Raw genomic sequence first — 24,272 nt, 5'->3', positions numbered from 1 at the left:
TCTGTGCTGCTTTTCAGAAATTGTTTGGCATATAGGGATTAGGGAGATTCTAGGGCTGAATTGTGGGCAACTGTTGTGTAAGGTAGTGGTTTTCGTAGTCTGAATTGTGACATAGACACTCCCTCCTCTTAGTAACCTGGTTCTTCCTTTTTCTTCAGATCTTCCTTTATCAACTGTAATGAACCACTTATCTTGGTAAATATTGTTTAGGGCATATTCTGACATATTATTATTATTATTATTGATTATTAACAATAAGTATGATATATATGATGTTATGGCCTGGTAGAATCAATTTAATCTCTGCTAAGTATTAAAGAGTACTTAATCCAAAAAAAAATTACTTAGAATTGACAGATTTAAAAGCATGAAATGAAGTTTCTAAAGAGATAAGTACTAAATAAAGGCATATATTCAAAGAAGTTTAGAGGTATGGTATTAAATAGCAAACTTCACTGTTCTTTTCATAGGATGTTCTTACCAAGTGATTAATTGTTCAATAGAAATTAATAATTGGTTTCATTAAAGAGAAAACAAGGAGCAAGGCTAGTTGACTAATTAGGCAGGCTTAAAAAACGAGTTGTGCTAGTGACATTGATGAGACAGATTATAAATTTTTGATTGCCATTCTGGTTTACCAATAAGAATGAAGAGTTTATGTTCAGTCAATACATTCTCTCTCATACAGAACTGTTTGCTTCCAAAATGAAATTATTTAATTCCTCTAAAATACTTATCAAATAACTATTCTAAATAATATACTGTTTCAACTATTGAGAGGGTGATGGGAATGATGTTGGAGGAAGAGACACAGAAATGAAATGAGCACAGTCTCTGCTTTCAAGATTGGAGAAGATTGCTTATATAAGGAATTGGTCATCTTTTTCCTTTAGATTTTTTGAGAGTTTTAAGTTCACAGCAAAATTAAGAGAAAGGTACAGAGATTTCCCATATACCCACTGCTCCCCTCCCCCACCATGAATAGCCTCCCCAATTATAAACCTCTCCCACCAAAGCAGTATACTTATTACAGCTGAAGAACCTACATTGACACATCATAAGCACCCGAAGTCCATAGATTTTAGGGTTCACTCTTGGTCTTGTACATTCTGTGGATTTGGACAAATGTATAATGACATGAATCCATCATTACAGCATCATATAGAATAGTTTCACTGCCCTAAAAATCCTCTGTGCTCTGCCTATTCATCTCTCCTCCCACCCCCACTCATATCCCTGGCAACAGGTGATCTTTTTACTATCTCCATAGTTTTGCCTTCTGAAGAATGTGGTGTAGGTGGAACCATATAGTATATATTCTTTCAGATTGGCTTCTTTCACTTACTAATACACACTTAAGGGTCCTTCATGTCTTTTTGAGGCTCGATAGCTCTTTTTTTTTTTAATGTTGAATAATTTTCCATTATATGGATGTACCGCGGTTTGTTTATACATTCGCCTCTTAAAGGATATCTTGGTTATTTTCCAGTTGTGGCAACTATGAATAAAACTGCTATAAACATCTGTGTGGAAGTCTTTGTGTGAATGTAAGTTTCTAATTCCTTTGGGTAAATACCAAGGAGCATGATTGCTGGTTCATATAGTAAGAGTATGTTTAATTTTGTAAGAAACCACCCAACTATCTTCCAAACTGGCTATATCATTTTGTATTCCCATCAGTAATGTATGAGAGAGTTCCTGTTTCATCACTTTCTCATCAGCATTTGATGTTGTCAGTGTTCCAGATTTTGGTCATTCTAATAGGTATGGTGCCTCATTGTTGTTTTAGTTTACATTTCTCTTTAATTTATACAAATGTTTATAGCAGCTTTATTTATAATTGCCAAAACTTAGAAGCAACCAAGATGTCTTTTGGTAGGTGAATAGATAAATTGTGGTACATCCAGACAATGGAATATTATTTCATATGTAGCTCACATTATATTTCTATTGAGCAGGACTAATCTAGACTTTATTCAACCATTGAAGATGTTCGCACAGGAGATTGATATGATCAAAATTTTGATTTAGGACAATTCATCTAGCATGGTGTCTGATGGATTAATTTTTGAAGGAAATTGTTGGAGGTAAGACCCCTTAGTGATGCATAGCTGCAATCCAGTTTAGACAGGAAAATCAACATTTCTCAATCTTTTTCTTTCTTCACCCTGGGGGTGTTTTTTCTACAGTGTTTTCAGATTCAAAATGAACTCTGCCTACACCTAAACTAATAAAGGAAGATTAAAAATAACATGCTGTAACAAAAGTTGTTCTTTATGAGGAATATTACAAATACAAGCAATGAGTGGAACTAACCTTGGCGGACTTTAGAGCAGTCATTAACTTGTTTGTGTGTTTTGAAATGCCATTTACATTGTTCTGTGAAAGAGGCAGTTTCCCCTGTCTTTACTTTGGAACTGGTTAAAGCCCTATGGTTATTACTTCACTTTAGGATTTGGGGTTTGTTTGTTTTCCCGCTTGGTTATCACACTAGCAGACATCCTCTCACAGAGTAACATGACACTAGGATTGAGATTTCTGCCTGCAGATATCTACATTTGGATCAAAGGGATTTCAGACCATTATTCCATTCATTGCCTTAATTCTACAGAGCCCCACGTTAAACAATTAAGTAGGAATTCCATAGCATTCCTTCCCAACCTATTCAGTTTTGAAATTTATTGGCACCTTTCCACCTCTTTCTTTTTCAGTAAAAATGGGAGAACATCTCACAGGAATCAAACAACACAGAACACATACTTTAGGACATTTACTTGTGGGCCTACCCTAATATATACTCCCTCTACATGGATCACCTGAGCTGTGACTCCTGACTGGGGCTTAGAATCTAGTGGGCCCTACTCTCAAAGTGCCCGGAAGACTCCAACAACCAACCAATCTCTCCCAAACACATTATCAAACAATTGTATTGAGCAACTATTATCTGTTGCCCAGGGTTAAGGATTGCCTAAATCTGTACCTAACTCTGTATTGAACTGGTTTCTGAGCGTCAGATTAGGCCCCACTTAAGTCTTTGTCTCAAGGTTTAGCATACTTTTACATTCTTGAGATTTCAGTTGAATTCCAGTCGTAACCTTTTTTTTTTAACCTGTCAAATATATATTGCTAAAAGTAGAATACTGTCTCTCCCTACTAAAAATGCCTAGCATTTTATCATTTTTAAAAGTAATTTTCTCAGACTGAGTTTAGCCAGAGAACACAGGTTTCAGATCCCTTTCCTTTCACCCTCCCTCCTTTTTACCAAGAGTAAAAAAATTCTACAGATAACAAACATCTAAAACTTGGCTCTCAGTGTGATCTTTGTCCATAGTGGTTTTACACAGATTCTTTTGGGACAGGCATAATCCTGGGCCTTCACAATTATTTCATTTATTCCTTCAATAAATATGGAGCAAATAAATACTGGGGCAAACATCGTGCTCTGAATTACATTGGAGCCTGCTCTGAGTAAATGAAAGGGGTAGGACCGACCTGCTCTTTTACTGGTGCCATTTGCTCTTGCAAAACATTTAAAAAATAATTATTCTAAGGTTAGAGAGAGGGAGAAAGAAAAGACGAAGTGATTTAGAGCCAAGAATGATATTGTGAGACAAATAATAAATAAAGCCAAAGATAAGAAAAGAATGGAGAAAAGACTAGAGATAAAAACGGCATGGGGTGGTCCTACTGCAAGCTATAAGATCCAGCCCAGAGCCTCAAGTGGTTATTGAGTACTTACATGTGGGTACTGCAACTGAAGAATTGACCTGCTCATTTTAATTATTTTAAAATTGAAGCAATTTAAAATATTTTCCCATAAACTCAAATTTATTGTTTTGGTAGAACAACGTATTTAACTGTAGAAAACTTCTAGTCTAACATGGAGATGCGTTGTAAATGTAAAATACATATTTCATCACAAAGACTTGGTAGGGAAAAAGTAAACTCACATATTTTTACACTGATTACGTGCTGAACTGATATTTTGGATATATTAGGTCAAATAAAATAATTATTGCAATTAATTTCTCTTGTTTCCTTCTAAATGTTTAATGTGGCTACTAGAAAATTTAATATCATGTAAGTGGTTCAAATTATATTTCTATTGGACAGCGCTGCCATACGGGAAATTCTTTGTCCTTTGGCTGCTAAATTCAGTTGCTGTGGTAACTAAAGGGGCCTTCAGGCTCCTTGTTTCCTGGAAGACAGGGTGAGATGGGGGAGGGGAGGTGCGTCCTCAGGGAAGATTTTCTTGGATCTCACGGTCCAACTTGTCCTCAGTTCTCTCAGCTAACAATCAGATTTAGAAAATACCCTCATTTAAAGAAAAGGGATAACATAATCTGGTTTGTTTCAGGTCCAGTTGTTTCAGTTTGTATTCTAGGCCCTCAACCAAATGCCCAAAGGAATATGCACTTCCTCCAACTTAGAAAAATTGTGTTCATTTAACTTGTGTTTCTCTCAACACACACCCTCTCCCCCCATATTGAAAGGGTTGCTGGGTGACAAATTAATGGGCATTAGGAATTTGACCAATGATATTTCTCTTCCTTCAAATCTATATTTTCTCTTACTTACCCAACTCTTTAACCAGTAGTTTGTTTTGCTTTGTTTGTTCTCACACTGGAGCCTCCTCTCTCCTTTTGTTATCCTGCATCCTCCTCTCTTTCCATTTTTATCTGTTTTTTTCTACTGTTTTCTTGTATAGCTTAGGAATGAGATATTTACCTCATACTTTTCTTTCAGGAAATTCATAGTCCATAGTTAATATATTGATAATTCTCTCCCGTTGTGTAAGAATCATTTGGCCTTGCCCCCAACCTGCCCCCCCCTTTTTTTTTTTTTTCCTTAGGTTGAATCGGGGAAATCCTGTAAATCCCTTAAGGGCCAGGACTTTTTTGCCCTATTTACTGATGAATCCCCAGCTTCTTGGAGAGTACCTGATACATAGTGTGTGCTCAGCCAATCAATACTTGTTTAATTGAATTTGATAATTGTTCCATCTCTAGATGCTGTAAATCTGAGAGCAGAGGCAAAATTTGCAGAATGGCTAAAATTCAGAATGAGTGGTATGGTGAATGCCATATTAAGGAGTTTGGATCATATCCCACAGGCAGTTGATTCTCTTCTTCCTGCAGATTAGGGGAGTTGGTCTGGCTTCTGGATATTCAGGTTTCCTTCCTACCCGGAGTGATTGATTTTGCTAATCAGAGGACAAGTAGAGCCCCAAACTGGCAAATTCTTGCCTCCGTTTTCTCCTCCCAGATTGTCCTTCCCTCTCCTTCAAGATCGTAGACCTGGCCAACAATCAAAAAGTAGCTGATAAATTCATCAGATCATGAATTCTGTTTACACTCCTTCAAACAACCTTAACTCTCAGATAGTAGCACTCACTCGACTTTGCCTTACAGATAGCATTTATTCTCATCTTTTTACAGATTGATTCAATTCTGAGCAGATGCAAGAGCAAAAAATAAAGCGTATTTGCCCTACCTCCAGGCTTTTCTGTAGCACTTTGTCTGTGAAACTAAGAGGCTGTATCTGCTAGTAGAATAGGGAAGGGGGACTAGCTTAAAAAAGCGTAGTGGGGAGGGCGAAGGATGTGGTTTTTAAAGTGGGCACGGAGGGAGTAGTTGGACTAGGGTGGGGGCTGAATTAGAGGTTACAAAATTCCGAAAGGTCACGGGATTATTTGGGGCGTGTCAGGGGAGGGGCTCGGGGGGGCTCGGCTCCTTCTTAGGCTCCACCCTTTGCAGAAACTATAAAAATGTGCCTGATGCTCTCTCTAACGGTGAGAGCGCGAGATACAGAGCATTAGTGAGGACCAGAAGAACTTGCTGGCAGTGAAGGACATTTTGAAGGTTTTGTGGTCTGGAAGAAGCGTCTCTGGAATCCCACCCCTAGATCTTTCTTGAAGATTCGAAAATAATTAAATTAGGGCCATGGGGACACAGAAGGTAAGAATGATGCAATTACCAGTTATTTTTGCTTGTTTGGAGTATGCTGGGAAAGGCAAACCGTAATGATGATTGCTGTATTCTGTTTTATTCTGTCACTAGCCATCTTTCAGGCCCTTTCATTTCTTCGCCAGCCTGTGATGCTACAGTTTCACCAGTTCTCTCTTAATGTCATGCCCTATAAAGGATTTATCTCTGTTCTGTCACCTTCCTGTCCTAGGGAAAATCATCCAGAGAAGTTGTGTTTGTTGCTCAGGATTATTTTACATAATTACACTCATCTGAGGATAAGCATCCGAGACTGCTCGCTTGTGTTGATTCCTAGTGTGGGCCTGGAAGCAGTATGAGAATTTCTATGGAAGCATTAGACCTTAAAAAGACCTGAGATTGGTTTGAGGGCTTGGGTCAGTGTCCAGTCATCTGTTCTATGACCTCTGGGATTCCCCTGGATACTAAAGAGAGGGAGTTCCAGTCGTCCTTCCCATCGTGGCTATGACTGTGTGAGCGTGGTACAGTAATATATTATTGTGTGTTTTGTATGCCGTATTTGTAGGAAGAGAGGCATTTTCACTAAGGTAAACTTATTTGAAAACGAAGATAAGAGAAGGGATGAAAAAATGGGAAGAGGAAAAAGCCCTCGAGGATGGTACTGATGAGGGGAAAAGAGGTTTTTATGAAAGGGAAATGGATTAAACGGAAAGAGCTCTGCACTGGCAGGGGTGCTTGTGCCTCGTTGCCTGGGCGGCAAGGTCCATTTGGGGAACTGAAAATCAGCAGCCTGCCACTCTTGTCTGACCAGAGAGAGGAGTTTAAGGAGTGTTTGGGTCCTGTAGAGGATGGCCTCAGGTATAAATGTTGAGCTACCCTGAGGCGAAATCCACGATAATACCCACTTGAATTATTCTAGTAAGCTGAGAGATGACTGGTTTGATTTTTACCCCCTCCCCCGCCAAGAGATGTCTCCTCTGTGTTGGGCTGGGAGTGAACTTGTGCTCTCCCCCTGCTGGGTGGGGGACAGCAGTACAATTTTAAGTAAACTGGAAGAATTTCACGTGGGGCTGGGATGCAGCGGGTCGATGGATACGTGATCCAGAGAGAGACAAAAGAGAAGCTCAGTGGTGAAGACACACCACCACCAGCACCACTCCAGGGTGTCTGTGAAATCAGCCTACAGGCGAGACTGCAAGATCTAACTGTTGCCTAAATAATCTGTTCTTAGGAATCCTGTCTTCCTGTGCCCTCCTAATTCTTTCATTCCTCAGAACAATCGTTTGCTTTTTTTTTTCACCTGAGGCAGTTTTTTTAGTGCTTCCAAACTAACCCGGTTCCTCTTAACTTTTCCTTCCCAAATTTCCTTGCCCCTTTTCCTAAATTCACTCTGCATGCTTGTCCATATACCTCCAGATAAGTTCGTCAGTGATAAACTGTTCCTTTGTGTTCTGCATTCCTCACCTAACTCTCATCAAGTTTTCATACCACTCATAGGCCAACTGATCCTAATTTTCCAATCAAGAGTTTTAAAAGGTTGTTTGTTCCCTTCCCCACCCCCACTCCCACCCCTCCAGGTGACCGCACCGCTGGTCTTTGCCATCACCATTGCTACCATAGGCTCTTTCCAGTATGGCTATAACACTGGAGTCATCAATGCCCCTGAAACGGTGAGTGCCAGGCAACTGGAATTAGAATTTGGAATAGAGAAAGTATTCCTTTAAGTTGGGTTTCAAGAATTAAGAATTTCTAACAAACTTTGTATCTAGTTTGGCTAAGACTGAAGAGGGAGAATGATATTAGGGAAGTCTACATGAATTATTTTTCAGAACAAAAAGCTCAGTTGCTCCCTATACCCTGAACTGTACCCATTCTTCCTCTCACTCTGCGTTGATATACTTTCTTTATTATCTCTTAGGGGTTAGTTGCAAAGAAAGTGGAGGTCTCTTAAAAGAGGGCTGGGGTGATCACTGAATATCAGTGCTACTATCTACTGCGATTTTCAGAACAATTAAGTTATTCTATTCAGAATTAGTAACATTAACTCCCATGGTATCTGTCTCTTCCATCTCCATCTAGTCATCTTCCTGCTTCTCTATCTATGAAGTAGTTAGTGATTGTAATGCTGTTCCCTTAGGGAGGGGAAGATCCCCAATATTTGTCTTTTTTCTCATCCAAATTTAACAATCTGCCCTCCCACCAACCGTTTTAATTTGCAGATCATAAAGGACTTTATCAATTACACTCTGGAAGAAAACTTAGAAAACCCTCCCAGTGAGGTGCTACTCACGTCCCTCTGGTCCCTGTCTGTGGCCATCTTCTCTGTTGGTGGTATGATTGGATCCTTTTCCGTTGGACTCTTTGTCAACCGCTTTGGCAGGTATTGACCAGAAACTGGGCAAGGAGGGGCTGTTCTGGTTGCAGTGAAGACAAGTATTGAGAATTAGGATGGGAAGGTGATGATGCATTTGAATGAGAGAACCTCAAATTCTGATTAAGGGAAAATCTAGTCCAACTCTCACTGAATATGTCTCTTCTTGCTTGGAGCTCTGCTACCCTGCATAGCTTCCACCCAGCCATCAAGAGATGTGCCATGTGAATGATTTGGCCTTTGCAGTACAGTTTAAACTAATTCGGTTATTTTCTAGTGAAATTCACTATGGAGTTTCCCAGAAACATACTTTATTTACAAGGTTAGAAGTTGTTTGCTTTTCTTAAAAGTTTTGGGGTTTCGTGAAAATGTTTTAATTATTTTACACAGCAGGAGTGGGAAGAAATATTTTGTAATCCCAGGTCTTTGGCAAATGCGGATAATGGCCAAGTAACTGAACTGAAATGTTTTTTCCTGAAAAAAGAAAATTGAGTCTTCTTACTTTCTTTTGCTGGCTTAATAAAATGTCTTAGAGAGTAGAATACTCTTAGTAATGACTGGTGAAGGAACCATTTAATTTGCTAATTAGGTGTTCTGGAAGCATAAATGGAATTCAGGTTTTAAAAAAATGAAAGCAACCTATTTTCTTTAATAATGTTTGATTTTTTTGTTTGTTTGTTTTTGAGGCTACGTTTTGTATGCTAAAGTAATCAAAATTTTTAGTATGGGTTTCCCATATCTAACATGGCTTCTTCCTATTGTTATTTTATTAGCAAAAGAACCAGTAGAGGAGGGGGGAAATGGGGATAGGAAAGCAGAGAAAGGTAAAATTGAGGATGAGGGATGAGCTTTTTCTCTTAAAAGGGTTCTCTACTGTGGCTGCACATTTAGGATCTCCTGGGGAGCTTTTAAAAGTCTCAGTGCTAGACCACACTGCAAGCCAATTAAATCAACATCCCTGGGGATGGGACAGAGTATCAGTATTTTCCAAAGCTCCTCAAGTAATTCCAATGGGCCACCCGGGTCAAGAGTCACTGTCGAAGTATGGTGGTGCTGGTTCTTCTCAAAAGCTTTAGTAAATTTTCAATGTTAATCTTTTACTTCTGCCTTTGATCAGCTGTTTCAGTGGCTCTGCCTCCCACATTTTTAGTGCATAAATGCAGTAATTTATTATTTGATACTGGTTATCAGTACTAATTATTAATGGCGTCACCACAGTCCAGCCTAGAGAAGGAGAGCTGAAGTTGACTGCTTTGTGCATAAAATTTTCTCTGATGCAGAAAAACTTGTCTGAAATAGTCTAGCATCGTTAGTATGTTGATGATATAGCTAAGCAACAACTACATTATACCTAAATGCTGTGAGAAGCATTGGTCCAAAAATTTCTTGAGTGTGTTCATGGACTGGCAATATCAGAATTGCCTGGGGCAGTAGTTCTCAGGCTCTAGCTTACACCAGTCACCTGGAGGGCTTTTTGGAACACAGATTGCTGGGCCTCACCCCTGAATCAAACCTAACGATTTAATAAATCTATGGTGAGAGGGGACAGTTTTTAATTTCTAGCAAATTCCTAGCTGAATCTCTTAGTTTGTGGACCAGTGGCCTAAAGTGCTTGCTAAAATGCTAGGCCACAGCTAGGACTTGGAGAGGAGAATTTTTTTTTTTTTAAGAATTTTTATGAGCTTGAGCCAAACTGAAAACATTGTTGAGAAGAGAGATCTCAAACGCTCCCTAGAGAGGAGAATCTTAACCAAGTTCTCTAGGTGAGTTTTATGCGTATAAAGGTGTATTAAGAACCATTGATCTTGGTTATCCCGACTAAAAGTGTTCTGATGATAGGGAGTAGAAAAGTTAGACCAAAAGAAAAGATGTGTGTAGGGAAGAGTAGAATTAGGAAAGAAGGGGAAGGATAGGCCCTGTTTTGCTAACTTTACTTGTCTTTGTTTAACCTTTCAGGCGCAATTCAATGCTTATCGTCAATCTGTTGGCTATCACTGGTGGCTGCCTTATGGGATTCGCCAAAATAGCAGAGTCAGTTGAAATGCTGATCCTGGGCCGGTTAGTTATTGGCCTCTTCTGCGGACTCTGCACAGGTTTTGTGCCCATGTACATTGGAGAGGTATCTCCTACTGCCCTGCGGGGGGCCTTTGGCACGCTCAACCAGCTGGGCATCGTCATCGGGATTCTGGTGGCCCAGGTACTCTAGAACTTAAACTTAATGAGTGTTAGTTTCATGGCTCATTAAATGAGTTACATAGATAAAGCACTAAAAAGAATGTCTGGCACATATTCTACAATACATATTCCAGATATTATCATTATAGCTATGAGAGAACAGATGAAGAAGCAGGCAGGGTAGAGAAAGGAAAAGAAATATCTTCTTTTCCTGTGGTAAAAGCGTGGGTGGTTTTCTGAACTTTTTGTTTGTTTTAATCAATTTGTGGCCTATAAAGTACGGAATTTATAGTATTATCTTTGGCTCGTTTCTAGATATTTGGCCTGAAATTCATCTTAGGGAGCGAAGATCTTTGGCCTGTGCTGTTGGGTTTCACCATCCTTCCAGCTATCCTGCAAAGTATAGCCCTTCCATTTTGCCCTGAAAGTCCTAGATTCATGCTCATTAACAGGAAGGAAGAGGAGAGTGCTAAGAAGAGTGAGTATCCTTCACACCTTCACTGTAGGCATGTTAGGGTTGTGGTTTGTTTTAGGATGAGGATACTGGATCCTATTTTATGTCATCTCCTTTCCCTGCCCCTCAGAACCCAAATAGAGTTTTCTTATTACTCTTAAGTTGGGAACTTTCAATTCCTGATGAATGAGGTGAGAAGATAAGTTAAGATATGGATGCTGATTGGTTAGCCATGTCCAGGGCTCATCTCCTGTGGTTCTTCCCCAGCCATCTTATGGGAAAAATGAACTTGGGGACAGCACTTTATCCTTTCCTCTTTGTTCTCTTTTCCAGTCCTCCAGCAGTTGTGGGGCACCCAGGATGTGGCTCAAGACATCCAGGAGATGAAAGAGGAGAGTGTTAGGATGGCACAGGAAAAGCAAGTCACTGTGCTGGAACTTTTTAGAGTACGCAGTTACCAACAGCCCATCATGATTTCCATCATGCTCCAGCTCTCTCAGCAGCTCTCTGGAATCAACGCTGTGAGTATCGGTTTTTCTGTACAAGGTGCCCTACAATATCCCACTTAAAACCTCTGACCAAAGGTGAATAGCATTAGTTTTTGCTCACCTTTTTACATAGAGAATCCCTCACAATGCTTGTCACATAGCAGCCACTCATAAAATGTTGATTGTCCTGGTTTTTATTTGGTTTTGTTTTTAGTTCTTAAAATTTTATTTATAGTTGATGTTTTCCATGTGGAAAAATGAGAAAATAAATATAAATGAAAAAATTTGTCACCCTTAGTCTTGGAATGGATAGTTAACATTTGTCTTCTTCTAGGCTTTTTTTTTGACATGTAGAGCAACACGAATTTATCTAATTTTTATAAATTCTTTTTTGACCACTTATTTTTTATTTCCAGCCCTCTTTAACTCTGATCTATCTTGTATGATGTCATCAGTGATAATGTAAGTTATACAGCCAGAGTAGATCTGAAAATTGATGTGCCTTGGCTTTTCTCCAGGATCTTAGATTCTAAAATCAGTGTAAAACCCTGGGGACCAATTAGGAAATCAATTCAAGAGGACTAGAGGCATACTGGCAACTTCAGACTGAGGTGGCCTTCCCAGTCTATTTCTTTTTTACAACTAGAATAGAGACTTTTTTACAACTAGAATAGATAGTTTAAAGTGGGGGGCAAAATTCAAGGTAACATTTGGCAGGTAGCCCTTATATTCTTTGCAGATATCGGCCTCCTGCTTTTGAGTCTTGATTGTGGGAAGAAAAGGTATTACTGTACCTTCTATCCATTTGCAGATAAAGTATTTAGCTGCCGACTTGGTTGTCAGATAGACTGTATTAGCATTGCAGTGCTGTGTTCAAGTAACCCTTATTTTATTGTCACAGTTGTTTTATTTTATTATTAATGTTGTTAATCTCTTACTGTGCCAAATTTATCAATTACAATTTATCATAGGAATGTATGTATGTATAGGAAAAAATGTAGTTTTTGGTACTATCTGCAGTTTCAGACATCCACTGGGGAACTTAGAACGTGTCCCCCGCAGAAAAAGCCAGGACTACTGTACCTGTGTTTGAAATAACTGCTTCTCATGAGGTATTAGAGGCTGTTATATCAGATCCTGGAAGTAAAGGTTGTTGAAAAAGCCTCTAGGGTGATTTGCTGGATTCCAGTCTCAAATCTCCTCATTTGAAAAATCACTCTCAAAACTTTCCAGAGCAGCAGGGTTGGGACTTGAGTGAGGCATTGATGTAGGTAGGTGCAGGTGCATATTCCTGAGAGTGATGGCTCCCTTAAAGTATGCACCCTAGGTGCCTTGCTAGTGTCTAGGATGCATAATTTAGACTCCAGTCTGGACTTTGCAAAATAGGATCAGAAAAAGACCACTCTTGGAAAATTGCAAATGATTGATAGGCACTCTTCAGGACAGACCCCTCCCGCTTCAGGAAATGGTGTGTGAAGATGAGTTTTCTATACCTTTAAGTAATTGATGTTTTCCAATTTCTCTTTAAAAAGGCAGGGGGTAAGAGGTTGAATAATGTTTATCTAGTGGAATAAAACTGCTTTTAGGTAAGATGAGAAAAAAGTTAGCTTCACCTGGTTTGGTGGCACCAGATAGCAAGGTAATTTTACTATAAGAAATTTACTTGGGATGTGTACGTATTCATTAGGTTTTTGATGTATACACTTTTATATAAAGAAGAGAACTGGCATAAGTATTCATTGCTAGTTTTAACTGTTCAAAAAGCTGACTCTACAAACCTGTTTCAAAAGCACAACCATAACCTTATTTTTTAAAATATAGATATACATAGTTTCTATCTTAGGTTGTGAGGATTTGAAGAGTTGTTTCTTGAGAAGGTAAATCCCATTGTGGAAGCATATTATATTCATTAAAATAAAACAAACAAAAACCCTGACAATAACTACTGCAGAGGCAAATACTCTGAGTGAAATAGTAAATTCCTGAATTAAACCTGAGGGACTGACTGAACCTGATATAGATACTGTTCCCTTGTTAACTTAAGATCTGAGTCCAATATTTTGATATCTTTTAAACTCTGATAGTTGCAGAAACTATGTTTTAGCACAGTGTTTAACAAATAATATAAATAATATGTATGAAATATGTAGTAGTTTATTTAATAGTATATATTAAAATATATAAACTATAGTTCTGCTACTGATTATACAAGCAGGCCAAGGGTACTCAATTTCTTCACTATCGAATTGGGACCTCAGTATGCCTGTCACTGTTTTGAGGCTTCGGGAAATTGTCCATTGAAAAACTTAATAAGACTTAAACCACACCTTTACATATAAGTGAATAAAGTAGACATAAGGAAGCGACTAAAAGGAGTAGCAGAAGTAATCATAGTTAAAGTAAAAAATGCAAATGAGTAGCTAGAATTGAAGAGAATTAAAAAGAGAATAGAGATAAGATACAGAAGATTAAAAGGACTCTTTGTTTCCTGGAACTTCAAGGTTATTTTTCAATGCTTCTATTTAGCCGCCATTGGCCATGGACAATAGCTGTTCGAAAGTTGCATTTTCTTTTGTTTCCTTCTAGGTGTTCTATTACTCAACAGGAATCTTCAAAGAAGCAGGTGTTCAGGAGCCCATCTATGCCACCATTGGTGCGGGTGTGGTTAATACCATCTTCACTGTGGTTTCTGTAAGTTGGATGGTTTGATCATTTGGGGGGAAGTGGGAGTAAGAAGAGGAGGAATTCTTGCTACACATGTTCAAAGATAGATTGCCTCTCCTTCCACCTCCCTATTATTATTTAAACTTTTTTGTTGTTGTTTAATTCCTCTTTGGGGAAAAAGATATTGAATGACGTATGTAAATAGTCTTCACTCTCTTCAAACGAATATAGAATGTTTGGGAAAGAGGGAGGTGTTGAAAGTGTTAATAGGATTTTTTAAACTTCGAATTGGAAGGGGGTAAATGTGTCTCTTAACGAGAACCCTGCTACTGGTAAAGCAGATTCATGTAGCTCATACAGCATCTTTATTTGTGAAAGCAGAAGTTTCATGTTATATTATTCTTTTAGCTGTTTCTGGTGGAAAGGGCAGGAAGGAGGACTCTACATCTGATTGGCCTGGGAGGGATGGCTTGTTGTTCCATCCTCATGACTATTGCTTTGTTATTAAAGGTTAGTGCTTTTCATTAAAGGTGAGTGCTCTTTGGGGGAAGGAAAGGGAGGGGAGGAGGAAAGGAGAGGTTACAGTTGACTCTGTGACAGAAGTGGGTGGTTGGGGTTGGAGATTATCAACTTTGGAGAAGCAGCATGCCCAGAGTTTGAAGAAAAGTAGATTATACAGATAGGTAATTAAATTGCTATGATTCTTACAGCTGTATAACATATAGCTTGTAAAATACATTATGTGATTTAATTCTTAAAGTAATCTTGAGGTAATTATTCCTATTTTACAATTGATGAAATGATCTAGTGCACAATGATATATGTGTGATCACATGGGTAGGATTCAGCAGGAGCTTTTCAGTGTCAGGCAGCACTCAATCTCATTAACTTTCCTCTCTTCCTTCCTTATATAGGATCAGTTTAATGGGATGAGCTTTGTCTGTATTGGGGCTATCTTGGTCTATGTGGCCTTCTTTGAAATTGGCCCAGGCCCCATTCCCTGGTTTATTGTGGCTGAACTCTTCAGCCAGGGACCCCGCCCAGCTGCAATGGCTGTGGCCGGTTGTTCCAACTGGACCTCCAACTTTTTGGTCGGGCTCCTCTTCCCCTCAGCTGCGGTAAGCAAATTAAAGCAAAATGACTCACCTAGCACATCTCGAAATCAGCCCTCATAAGCCAACATGTTTATGATATGATTACTGATACCATTTAAGATGAGCTCTCAAGGGCTTCAACCCAGTTTTTTTCCCCTTCATTTTTAATGATACAGGGGAAAAAAAAAAAAGGAATGATAGAAAAGGTTGAAGCAAGAGGGTAAAACGGAGAACTTTTAAAATGCCACTCGTCTGAGAGGATACAGGCATAGTTTTACCGAGAAAAACAGAATGATAGTGATAAACCTCAAAGGATTCCAAACCAATACATAAAATTCATCATTCGAACTAGCATTATGGCTTCATGGTCTTAAAGGCTCACTATGCACAGGATGTTAATGAATGAGGTGGGTCCTACTATAAAATGACCTGGAGCTGATTTATTAAATAAAGGAACTTGCGATATACATTTAGAATGCATTTCCTATTTCTCTGAGTCTTTCCTAATCTAGATTTTAAAAATAATAATCAAAAATCATAAAATACTCAATAGGTATTTGGAAGCAGCTAACTTCAATGAACAGGAAAAGGAACGACATAAAATGACAGAACTCCAGAAAGTTAGCAATAGAATCATGAATGACTCTCTGAAGAAACCTTCCTGTTTTCATTAAATATGAAAGGGCGATAGCTTGAAGTCTATTGGAAATACAAATGTGAGGGAAACGAGTTTGTCAGTGACCAAATTTTTATATCAACACTTTTTTTTTTTTTTTTTTGTATCCTTTCATAGTTCTACTTAGGACCCTACGTTTTTATTGTCTTCGCCGCCTTCCTTGTGATCTTCTTGGTCTTCACCTTCTTCAAAGTCCCTGAGACTCGTGGCAGGACTTTTGAGGAAATCACACGAGCCTTTGAAGGGCAGGCACAGGCAGCTAATAATAGAGCTGAGAAAGGCCCGGTTATGGAGATGAACAGCATCCAGCCTGTTAAGGAGACCGACACCAATGTTTAAGCCATGCCTCCGTCCCACCTCCCTCCCAGCGTGAAAAAGCAACCTCTCCCCATCGAGGGAGAGGCCTCATCAGGTTGTAACCCAGGACTGTTTCTGAATGCTGCTACTTGATTCTTCTCTCATCCCCACACTCCATGAGCACTCAGAGGAACCCAATGCTGGGGTTAGTTGTATCTTCAATGGCTTTTTAAACATTTCATTTCCTGGACATTCTCTTCTGTTTAGGAGAGACCAAGTGAACCTACCTTCATTTCAGGAAGGATTGGCTACTTGGCGTTTGACGACTTGGCCAGCTCTTCCTCCCTTAAGTTCTAATATGGTTTCATGAGGGCAAATAGGGGAGTGAGAATAAGGGAGCAGTTCCCCAACCTCAGACTCACCAGGAAACAGACATGCGTAAGAGTGTGGAAGGCAGAGAAGGATTATATAAGAGCACCTTCCTCACTTTTATACAGCTCTGCAGAGCAAATTAACTTGAGTTTTATTTATTTTATCTTCTGGTTATATTGCATAAATATTTATTTTTTTAAGTAAAGTAATTTTACCAAATAATGAAAACAGAAGGAAATTGAGGTTAGAGGGAGGTGCTTAAAGAGTTTATAGTGTGGAAGATTTGATACTGGAGAGGTTATGGTTTAATAAGAAGAGAAGAATTTAGACAAATGGCGTTATTGGCGGGTGTATGATGTGGTGTGTGAGGTTTGTATGTTGCCTCTTAATAATTTGTCCTTCGGACGGAAACTCTCAAGTTCAATTTCTCAAAAAAGTCATGTGCCTGTATAAAGAAGCTATTGGTTTCCTTTGGAACTTTTTTCTTTGTTTAAGATTATATGTAGTATTACTTGAAATCTAGGATTATTACTAAGATGGGCATTGTAGTTAGTGGTGGTTGATGGGTTCTAATTTTGGATACAGTCCAGGAAAGGGAAGATTATTTGTAGAAATCAATCCTCTTTTTCCCTCACTGGACCAAACAACTAATTCCTCTTATAGTGGACTCAATTTTTTTTTTTTTTTTTTAAGTGCTCCTACCATCCATCTGGTGGGAGAGACCTCTAAATGAGCAACCTAAAATATTGGTTCTTGGTAAAGGTTTGGTATTTCTCCGTTTTGTTATTTAGGAGATTTTTAGATATTGATTTTTATTTTGTTTTAAGCTATAGCTAAAAGACTTCAGAGGAGAGTGTTCATAGCTAACTTGGAATTTGTAACCTCAGCCCTGGGAGAGGATTTTTCCCAAATGATGATTATCTAGTTGGAGTGTGTTTGTTGCTTTAGGGTCAGCGCATGCCTGTTTTTGTCTGTTACCATGTTATCATAGTATTATGTCAAGTGTCCTTAAGGCACTTGAATCTTTCCCATAAACCACATTTGAGGTAGTATGAGTAAATGTGCAGTGTACCCCACACTTGAGAGAATGTATGAGTGAATGTATGTGCACTGTCACTTTGCTCTGAGTGGAAGTAGTTTATTGGTAACTTATTTCCTCTATGTCCCTACAGTCCCTTTTGGGATAGAATGTGTTAAAGCTCAGCCCTCTGTATATAAGTAACACTGCCTCTGCTGGGTGGAATTTGCATCTGTGGCTTTGTTTCTAACCTGGAGAGGACTTCGCTTCACTCTGGACTTGGTCAATGAGGGTAGGAATGAGTGTGAAATCAGGACATGTGGCCTCCTGGGGGTGCTAGAGGTAGAGGCATGGGGGAGAAGAAGGCATTCTTTTAAGAGGATAAGAAACACACTGAAGACTTGTAACTCTGGAACTTTTCAGAGAGTTAGATGAGATGGAAGTATTTACACTTGCCACAGGTCACAGACACCTCCACAGTCTAGTTTCCCAGTATTTTTATACATGAGATTGTACCCCAGTGACACTTACCCTCTATTCCCTTTGTCATAAGTTGCTTGATCTCCCTTTCCCTCCTTGGTGCTTATATATTTCAGGCCCTTTAGCCAAACCTTTGCCTATGACAGACAGTATTTCGGTTCTTACCATTCCCTCTGGTCGTTGAGCCTTTGGACAAAAACTCACAGAGCTGTGGCATGGGGCTTTGCTGGGACAGGTGATTTTTCTCTAACTGCACCTCTACTTTTGGCTTTTCAAAAATTGTGGGTTGGCAGTAATGCACTGTGGAAGTTTTCCCATTTCTCAGTGACCAGATTGTGAATATTTCCAAATAGATTTTCTATTATTGTTACTGTGGTTCTTTGTTTTGAAATAAAAATTCTGAATGTACATGTTATATCCCAAGCTTGGTTTTTTTGTTTTGTTTTGTTTTTGTCCTTCCTCTAAAAACAAAATCCACTTTAAATTCTGGTTTGACCACTCAGAAACTTGAGTACGTTTCTTATAAAAGAGTCTCGTGTATATGAAAGTAGCAATACTTGTTTACTGTGCAGATGAAATGAAAATACCTTAGTGCCTTGCTTTGCATAGTTAATAAATTATGTTGCCTTTCTTTCCCCAGTGAGAATTATTTTTCTCTTATGTTCTTTCTTACTTCATTTTTCCTAGTCTTTGATCTCTAAAATTCATCCTACATTGGTGTCAAGGCATCCATGTGACTTTTATATCACTATCTTACTAAAATCTTTCAATAGCTTTTCATCAACTACAGAAAAAAACTTTGGCCCCCTGGTGGTTCGCACACCCCTTTTCAGTTTGATTTCCCATTTCTTAGCTCCCATTTTTATATAAGAAAACACCTTACGTTAGTTGGGGCAGTCATTAACACCTCTAACACCTCTATGCCTTCATTTATGAAGTTCTGACGCTCCCTTCCCTATGTTTCTATTTACTTACTAAAGATATTTGAATGGCTGGCTACTTTTTATTTGTAATCAGCTCAGGCATGAGTTCGGTACAACTTTCCTTACTCCCAACATAATCCTTACACTGTGGTACTCCGTTTATTAGAAGGAATGAAGAAATGAACCGCCTCTCACTATCCCAAAAGAGTATATACTATGTTCTCCACAATTCTGGTTTTCTTCGCTCCCTTTTCCCACCTTGCTTCCTTATAATTCATTCTCCAGGTAACCAGAGAGATATTTTAAAAATCAGATCATGTCACTCTCAGCTTAAAGCCTTCCATTTACATCTTGTCACATTTAAAATAGTATCCAGACTCCTTTACCATAGCTTATAAATTGGGTGACCATTAAGTCCCAGTTTACTCCTATTACTCTGGTGTAACTTTTAGTATACTGCTTTTCTTCATTTTCAAAACTGCCCTGACATTGTTATGGTTATCCTACCTAGAAGGTTTGCTGCTTCAACTTCATCACTTGTTCTCTCCTTACTCACTGAAGTCTAGCCCCACTGGTCTTTTCTAGTTCTCATACACCTCAAGTTCATTATCACTTAGGGTTTATTTACACTTGTCCCCTTGTGCTTGGAATATCCTGCCTCAAAATTTCACATAGCTGAGTCTATCTTGTGAGTTAGGTCTTAGTCAACCTCTGTAGGATATAAGGCCCATAAAAGCAAGTGCCTCATTTGTCTTGTTCATTCCTAGAACACTGTATGACATGTAATTGGTGTTTATTAAGCATATCAGTCTGGCTTCTATTAGAAGACAAATCACACATTGATTTAAACAAGGAACATTTAATATAGAGATTATAAAGCCCAATTAAGAGTAAGTAAAATATAAAAGACGTAAGGGAACTGGTAGAGCTGAGAAGAATAACCCAGGAAGGACAAACTTGGAAGGGAGGCCACCTCTCCAATGCTGAGGTTCAGATCTTAGTAGGAAAGGCATCGTGGCAGTCCGCTAGATAATTTGCCTGGACTGCATTAGCCAGAGCTGGAGGGCATTCCCCAGGTAAGCAAGAGACAAGTATTAAGGTGAGCTGCAACTGGTAGTCAGATGGATTGAACGTTCAGAGGGAGTCAGGGCACCAATATGGGTGAGAGGCCTGGGCCTTGTTCAAAGTGATTGCCAGACCTGGGTTGGGGCTGTGAAATGGCTGGGGGAGTTTGCATTCTGGGTAAATGGCCGCGGCAGGGTACTACCAAACGTTCTGTCACCTTCACTGCTGACCCATGGTGTAGCCACTGGAACCACCAGCAGGAGACATCCCCTTTCTCTTACAATTTCCAGCACTATCCACTGAGAAAACTGCATTGTGCTTAATATTCTAAAGAAGAAACGATTTAAAGGAATTCTATCCATTACCACCAAGCAGGTATTGAAGGGTGAATTTGGAGCTGAGAGGCAATAAATTGATAACTGGCACAATGATTATTAGATGGCTGGCTGGATGAAGTCCGTGGTTGAAAAGATTCCCTCCTTCCACACCTCCCAAAGCCACTTGGACTTGAAATAAAATTCAAGTTGAAACGTGTACCCCCACTTTTTTTTTTTTTTGAATCAAAAGTGTTTGCTGCAGAAATTTGGCCAAAGTTCCAACTGGATGGTTCCCTCAGAGGTTGGGCCGGCAACCCCCGACCAGGGCTATGAAAGTTTGACAAGGGAAAGGCAGAGGGGCTGCCTCAGCCTGCAGCCTCAAGCTGCCAGATGATGGGGACCAGGCTGCAGGTGAGGCCTGATGAGCCGACCAGCTCTGCCTCTACGTTCTGGATCTTCACCACGACGTCCCTTCGTCACCATGGAGAAGCTCTTGGGTGTCAGTTTCCAAAGCGTGGCACCAAGGAATCATCTAACAACAAAGCTGTGTCCTTAATCCGGGCGATGGTCGCAGCGACACCAATGAAGGTGGCCACCTTTCTCCTGCCGGTCGTCGTTCTCTGAGGTACCAGTACCCCGAACTCGGCCGCAGCCGCGAGTGAGCACAGAGCGGGCGTCCGGGAGCGCACCGTCGGGACATCCCAGGCGTGGCCCTGCGGCTGCAACTGCCCTCTTCCCCAGCCGGGTGGTCGCTGGAGGCCGGGCCTGGCTGCAGATGAAACCGCAGACCCCGCCGGAAGCCCGGTTTGGCGGGGGTGGGTCTCCCGCGAGTAGCCCTTACTGCGCAGGCGTGGGTGGCTGGAGAACCCTGTCATCAGGTTTTGTTCAAGATTATGAAAGCCATTTCTGGCTCTAACCCGGGATATACTTGGAACCCAGCAAACCTTCAAGTGCAAATATTTTCCGCTTTTCTTGTTCTGAAGTGTATTTACCCTTCCTGGATTGCTCTAGGCTTTGTGATTTAATTGCTAGTATTGAATCATCTGAGTTAGGATAGATTTCAGAGATTAAACTCAAATCTCTCTCTCTCTCTCTCTCTCTCTCTCTCTCTCTCTCTCTCTCTCTCTCTCTCTCTCTCTCTCTCTCTCTCTCTCTCTTTTTTAATGAGGAAATCGAGTCAAAATGAATGAATTGGCAAACTGAAAATGGCACCCTTGGCTTTGACTAAATGCTCAAGGATTGGAGTAAAGTAGCCAACAAGCTATAAAGGCACCACTTTCTACACGCTTCTACCAAAACGTTTTATTATCAAACCTTTAATCTTTATCGATCCTGTACTTTATGTTTGCATTTTTATTATAAGATTGAGCATTTTTTTTACATGGTTAGGAGCTATTTGTATTTCCTTATCTGTGAATCCTTTGTACAAATCAGATGAAGAATAAATAAAATGGAATATATAAATAAAATACTTACCACATGACCCACCAATTTCGTTCCTAGGTATATTTATTACCCCCCAAAAAAGAAACCATATGTCCACACAAAAATTTGTTCCCAAATGTCATGTCATGGCATTATTCACAATAACCCCAAATTGGACACAAGCCACACAGCCATGGCAGATGCATGGATAAACCAAAAGTAGTATGCCCATACAATGCAATATTATTTGGTCCCCAACCTATTTGGCATCAGGGACTCGTGCTCCTATGAGAATCTAATGCCTGATGATTCGAAGTGGAGCTGAGGTGGTGATGCTAGCTAGCCCTGGGGAGCAGCTGCAAATACAGATAAAGCTTCACTGACTTACCCGCACTCACCTCCTGCTGTGCAGCCCAGTTCCTAACAGGCCACAGACTAGTACCTGTCCACGGCCCCGGGAGTTGGAGACCCTTGCTATAATACATCCTAAAATATGGGTGGACCTTGAAAACATATATGTATGAAACCAATCACAGAAGACCACATATAACATGATTCAATTTACGTGAAATTTCTAGAATAGACAACTTTCTCAATAGAGAGAAAGAAGGTAGATTAGTGGTGGCCTAGAAACTAAAAGAAGGATATAGAATGGGGATGGGGACACAAAGGGATAGGGAATGACTTCTAATAAGTACAAAGTTTCTGGGGGTGATAGAAATACTCTAAAATTAGATTATGATAGTGGTTTCACAACTCCATAAAAATGCTAAATATCATTGAACTGTATACTTTAAATAGATGATCATTATAATGTACAAATTGTGTAAAAATAAAGTTGTTTAATAAAAAGATTAAAACAAGAACAAAATAAGAAAATTAAGTGATATAAAAACCTAAATGTTCTGATAGGAAACTGATAATTTTGAAACATCCCGTAATGGAATATTATGCAGATATTCAACATAATTGAATCGGTAGATGTTTTTATGCTGTATATATATGAAGGATCTGATTTCTCCATATCCTTAACAACAGTTGTTAATATCTGACTTTTGAATGTAGTCATCCTAGTGTGTATGGGTATCTCAATGTGGTTTTGATTTCCATTTCCTTACTAATGATGATGTTAAACATCTTTTCATGAGCTTATTGGCCATTTGTATATCTTCTTTGGTGAAATGTCTATTCAAGTCCCTTGCCTGTGTTTTAATTTGGTTACCAGAGTTTTTATTTATTTTTTATTTATTGCTTTATTGCATTTTAAGAGTTTTAGTCTGGATATGAATCTATCATTAGATATATGATTTGCACATCCAATTCTGTAGGTTTTTTCACTTTCTTGATAGTGTGCTTTGAAGCACAAGCTTTTAAACTTTGTTGGCGGGCTTGTGCAATGCTGTAAAAAATAGTATGGAGGTTCCTCAAAAAAATAAAAATAGAACACTATATGATCTAGCAATCCCAATTATGAATATATATCCAAAAGAATGGAAAGTAGGGTCTTAAAGAGATTTTTGCATACCTGTGTTCATAGCAGCACTATTCACAGTAACTCAAATGTCCGTCAATGGATGAATAAAGAGAATGCGGTATACATATCTAAGGGAATATTCTTCAGCCTTAAGAGAAGGAAATTCTATCACATTTTACAACATGGGTGAGTTTGAGGCTGTTATGCTAAGTGAAATAAGCCAGTCACAAAAAGACAAATACTGTATGTTCTCCTTATATGAGATATCTAAAGTAGTCCAAATTATAGAAATAAAAAGTGAAATGCTGGTTACTAGGGATTGGAGGAAGGAGAAAAGAGGAGTTGTTATTTAATGTGTACAGAGTTTCATATTTGCCAGATGAAAAATTCTGGATCTGTTTCACAACCATGTGAATATACTTAACTGTACATTTAAAAATGATTAATGTCTTAGTTTACTTGGGCTTCTGTAACAAAATACCACAGACTGGGTAGCTCATAAACAACAGAAATTTATTTCTCTCAGTTGTTTTGGAGGCTGGAGTCCAAGAGCAGCGTGCCAGGTTGGTTGGGTGAGGGCCACTGTCTGTGTTGCAGACCTCTTGTTGTATCCTTACATGGCAGAAGGGGCCAGGGCGCTCAGGCCTCTTTATAAGGGCATTAATCTCATTCATGAAGGTTCAGCCCTCACAATCTTATCATCTCCCAAAGGCCCCACCAATAGCATCCCATTAGGCATTAGAATTTCAACATATGAATGAAATATTTAGACCATAGCAGCTAAGATAGATTTTAAATTTGATTAAGTCTAATTCATCTATTTTTTCTTTTATTGTTCATGCCTATTAGCTTGACAAACCTTTAAATATTTGTAATATATCAACTGTAGGCAAGAATGAAAAAATGGGAGCTTTCTTTACTGCTGGTAAGAGTGTAAAATTGTACCACCACTGTAAAAAGCAGTTTGGCTTTATCTAGGAAAGTTGAACATGTATGGCCCCAATTCATTACCCTTCCCACCCAACTCCCAAGTC

General features: G+C 39.3%; 1 protein-coding gene across 5 annotated transcripts in view; it reads left to right on the top strand.

The window, feature by feature from the left end:
* SLC2A3 (solute carrier family 2 member 3) overlaps positions 1-18,457 on the top strand; it is a 28,436-nt gene extending 9,979 nt beyond the window's left edge. For 2 of the 5 annotated variants that reach the window (XM_023534017.1, XM_023534018.1), the window contains exons 2-10: positions 7,523-7,615; positions 8,165-8,325; positions 10,273-10,513; positions 10,807-10,969; positions 11,279-11,466; positions 14,020-14,124; positions 14,506-14,607; positions 15,012-15,215; positions 15,985-18,457. In XM_023534017.1, coding sequence (XP_023389785.1) covers positions 8,279-8,325; positions 10,273-10,513; positions 10,807-10,969; positions 11,279-11,466; positions 14,020-14,124; positions 14,506-14,607; positions 15,012-15,215; positions 15,985-16,206 — 1,272 coding nt within the window. In that variant the 5' untranslated portion in view covers positions 7,523-7,615; positions 8,165-8,278 and the 3' untranslated portion in view covers positions 16,207-18,457. Of the gene's footprint in view, positions 1-4,852; positions 4,951-5,756; positions 5,958-5,982; positions 7,132-7,522; positions 7,616-8,164; positions 8,326-10,272; positions 10,514-10,806; positions 10,970-11,278; positions 11,467-14,019; positions 14,125-14,505; positions 14,608-15,011; positions 15,216-15,984 lie in introns of those variants that run through there. The other 3 variants (XM_011365778.2, XM_023534016.1, XM_023534015.1) reach the window with 3 other exon arrangements.
* The last annotated feature ends 5,815 nt before the right edge of the window (positions 18,458-24,272 follow it).

This window comes from Pteropus vampyrus, unplaced genomic scaffold, assembly GCF_000151845.1.
Source record: "Pteropus vampyrus isolate Shadow unplaced genomic scaffold, Pvam_2.0 Scaffold116, whole genome shotgun sequence".
Lineage (NCBI taxonomy): Eukaryota > Metazoa > Chordata > Mammalia > Chiroptera > Pteropodidae > Pteropus > Pteropus vampyrus.
The sequence above is the reverse complement of the archived record's forward strand: the minus strand, read 5'-3'. Positions and strand labels throughout refer to the sequence as shown.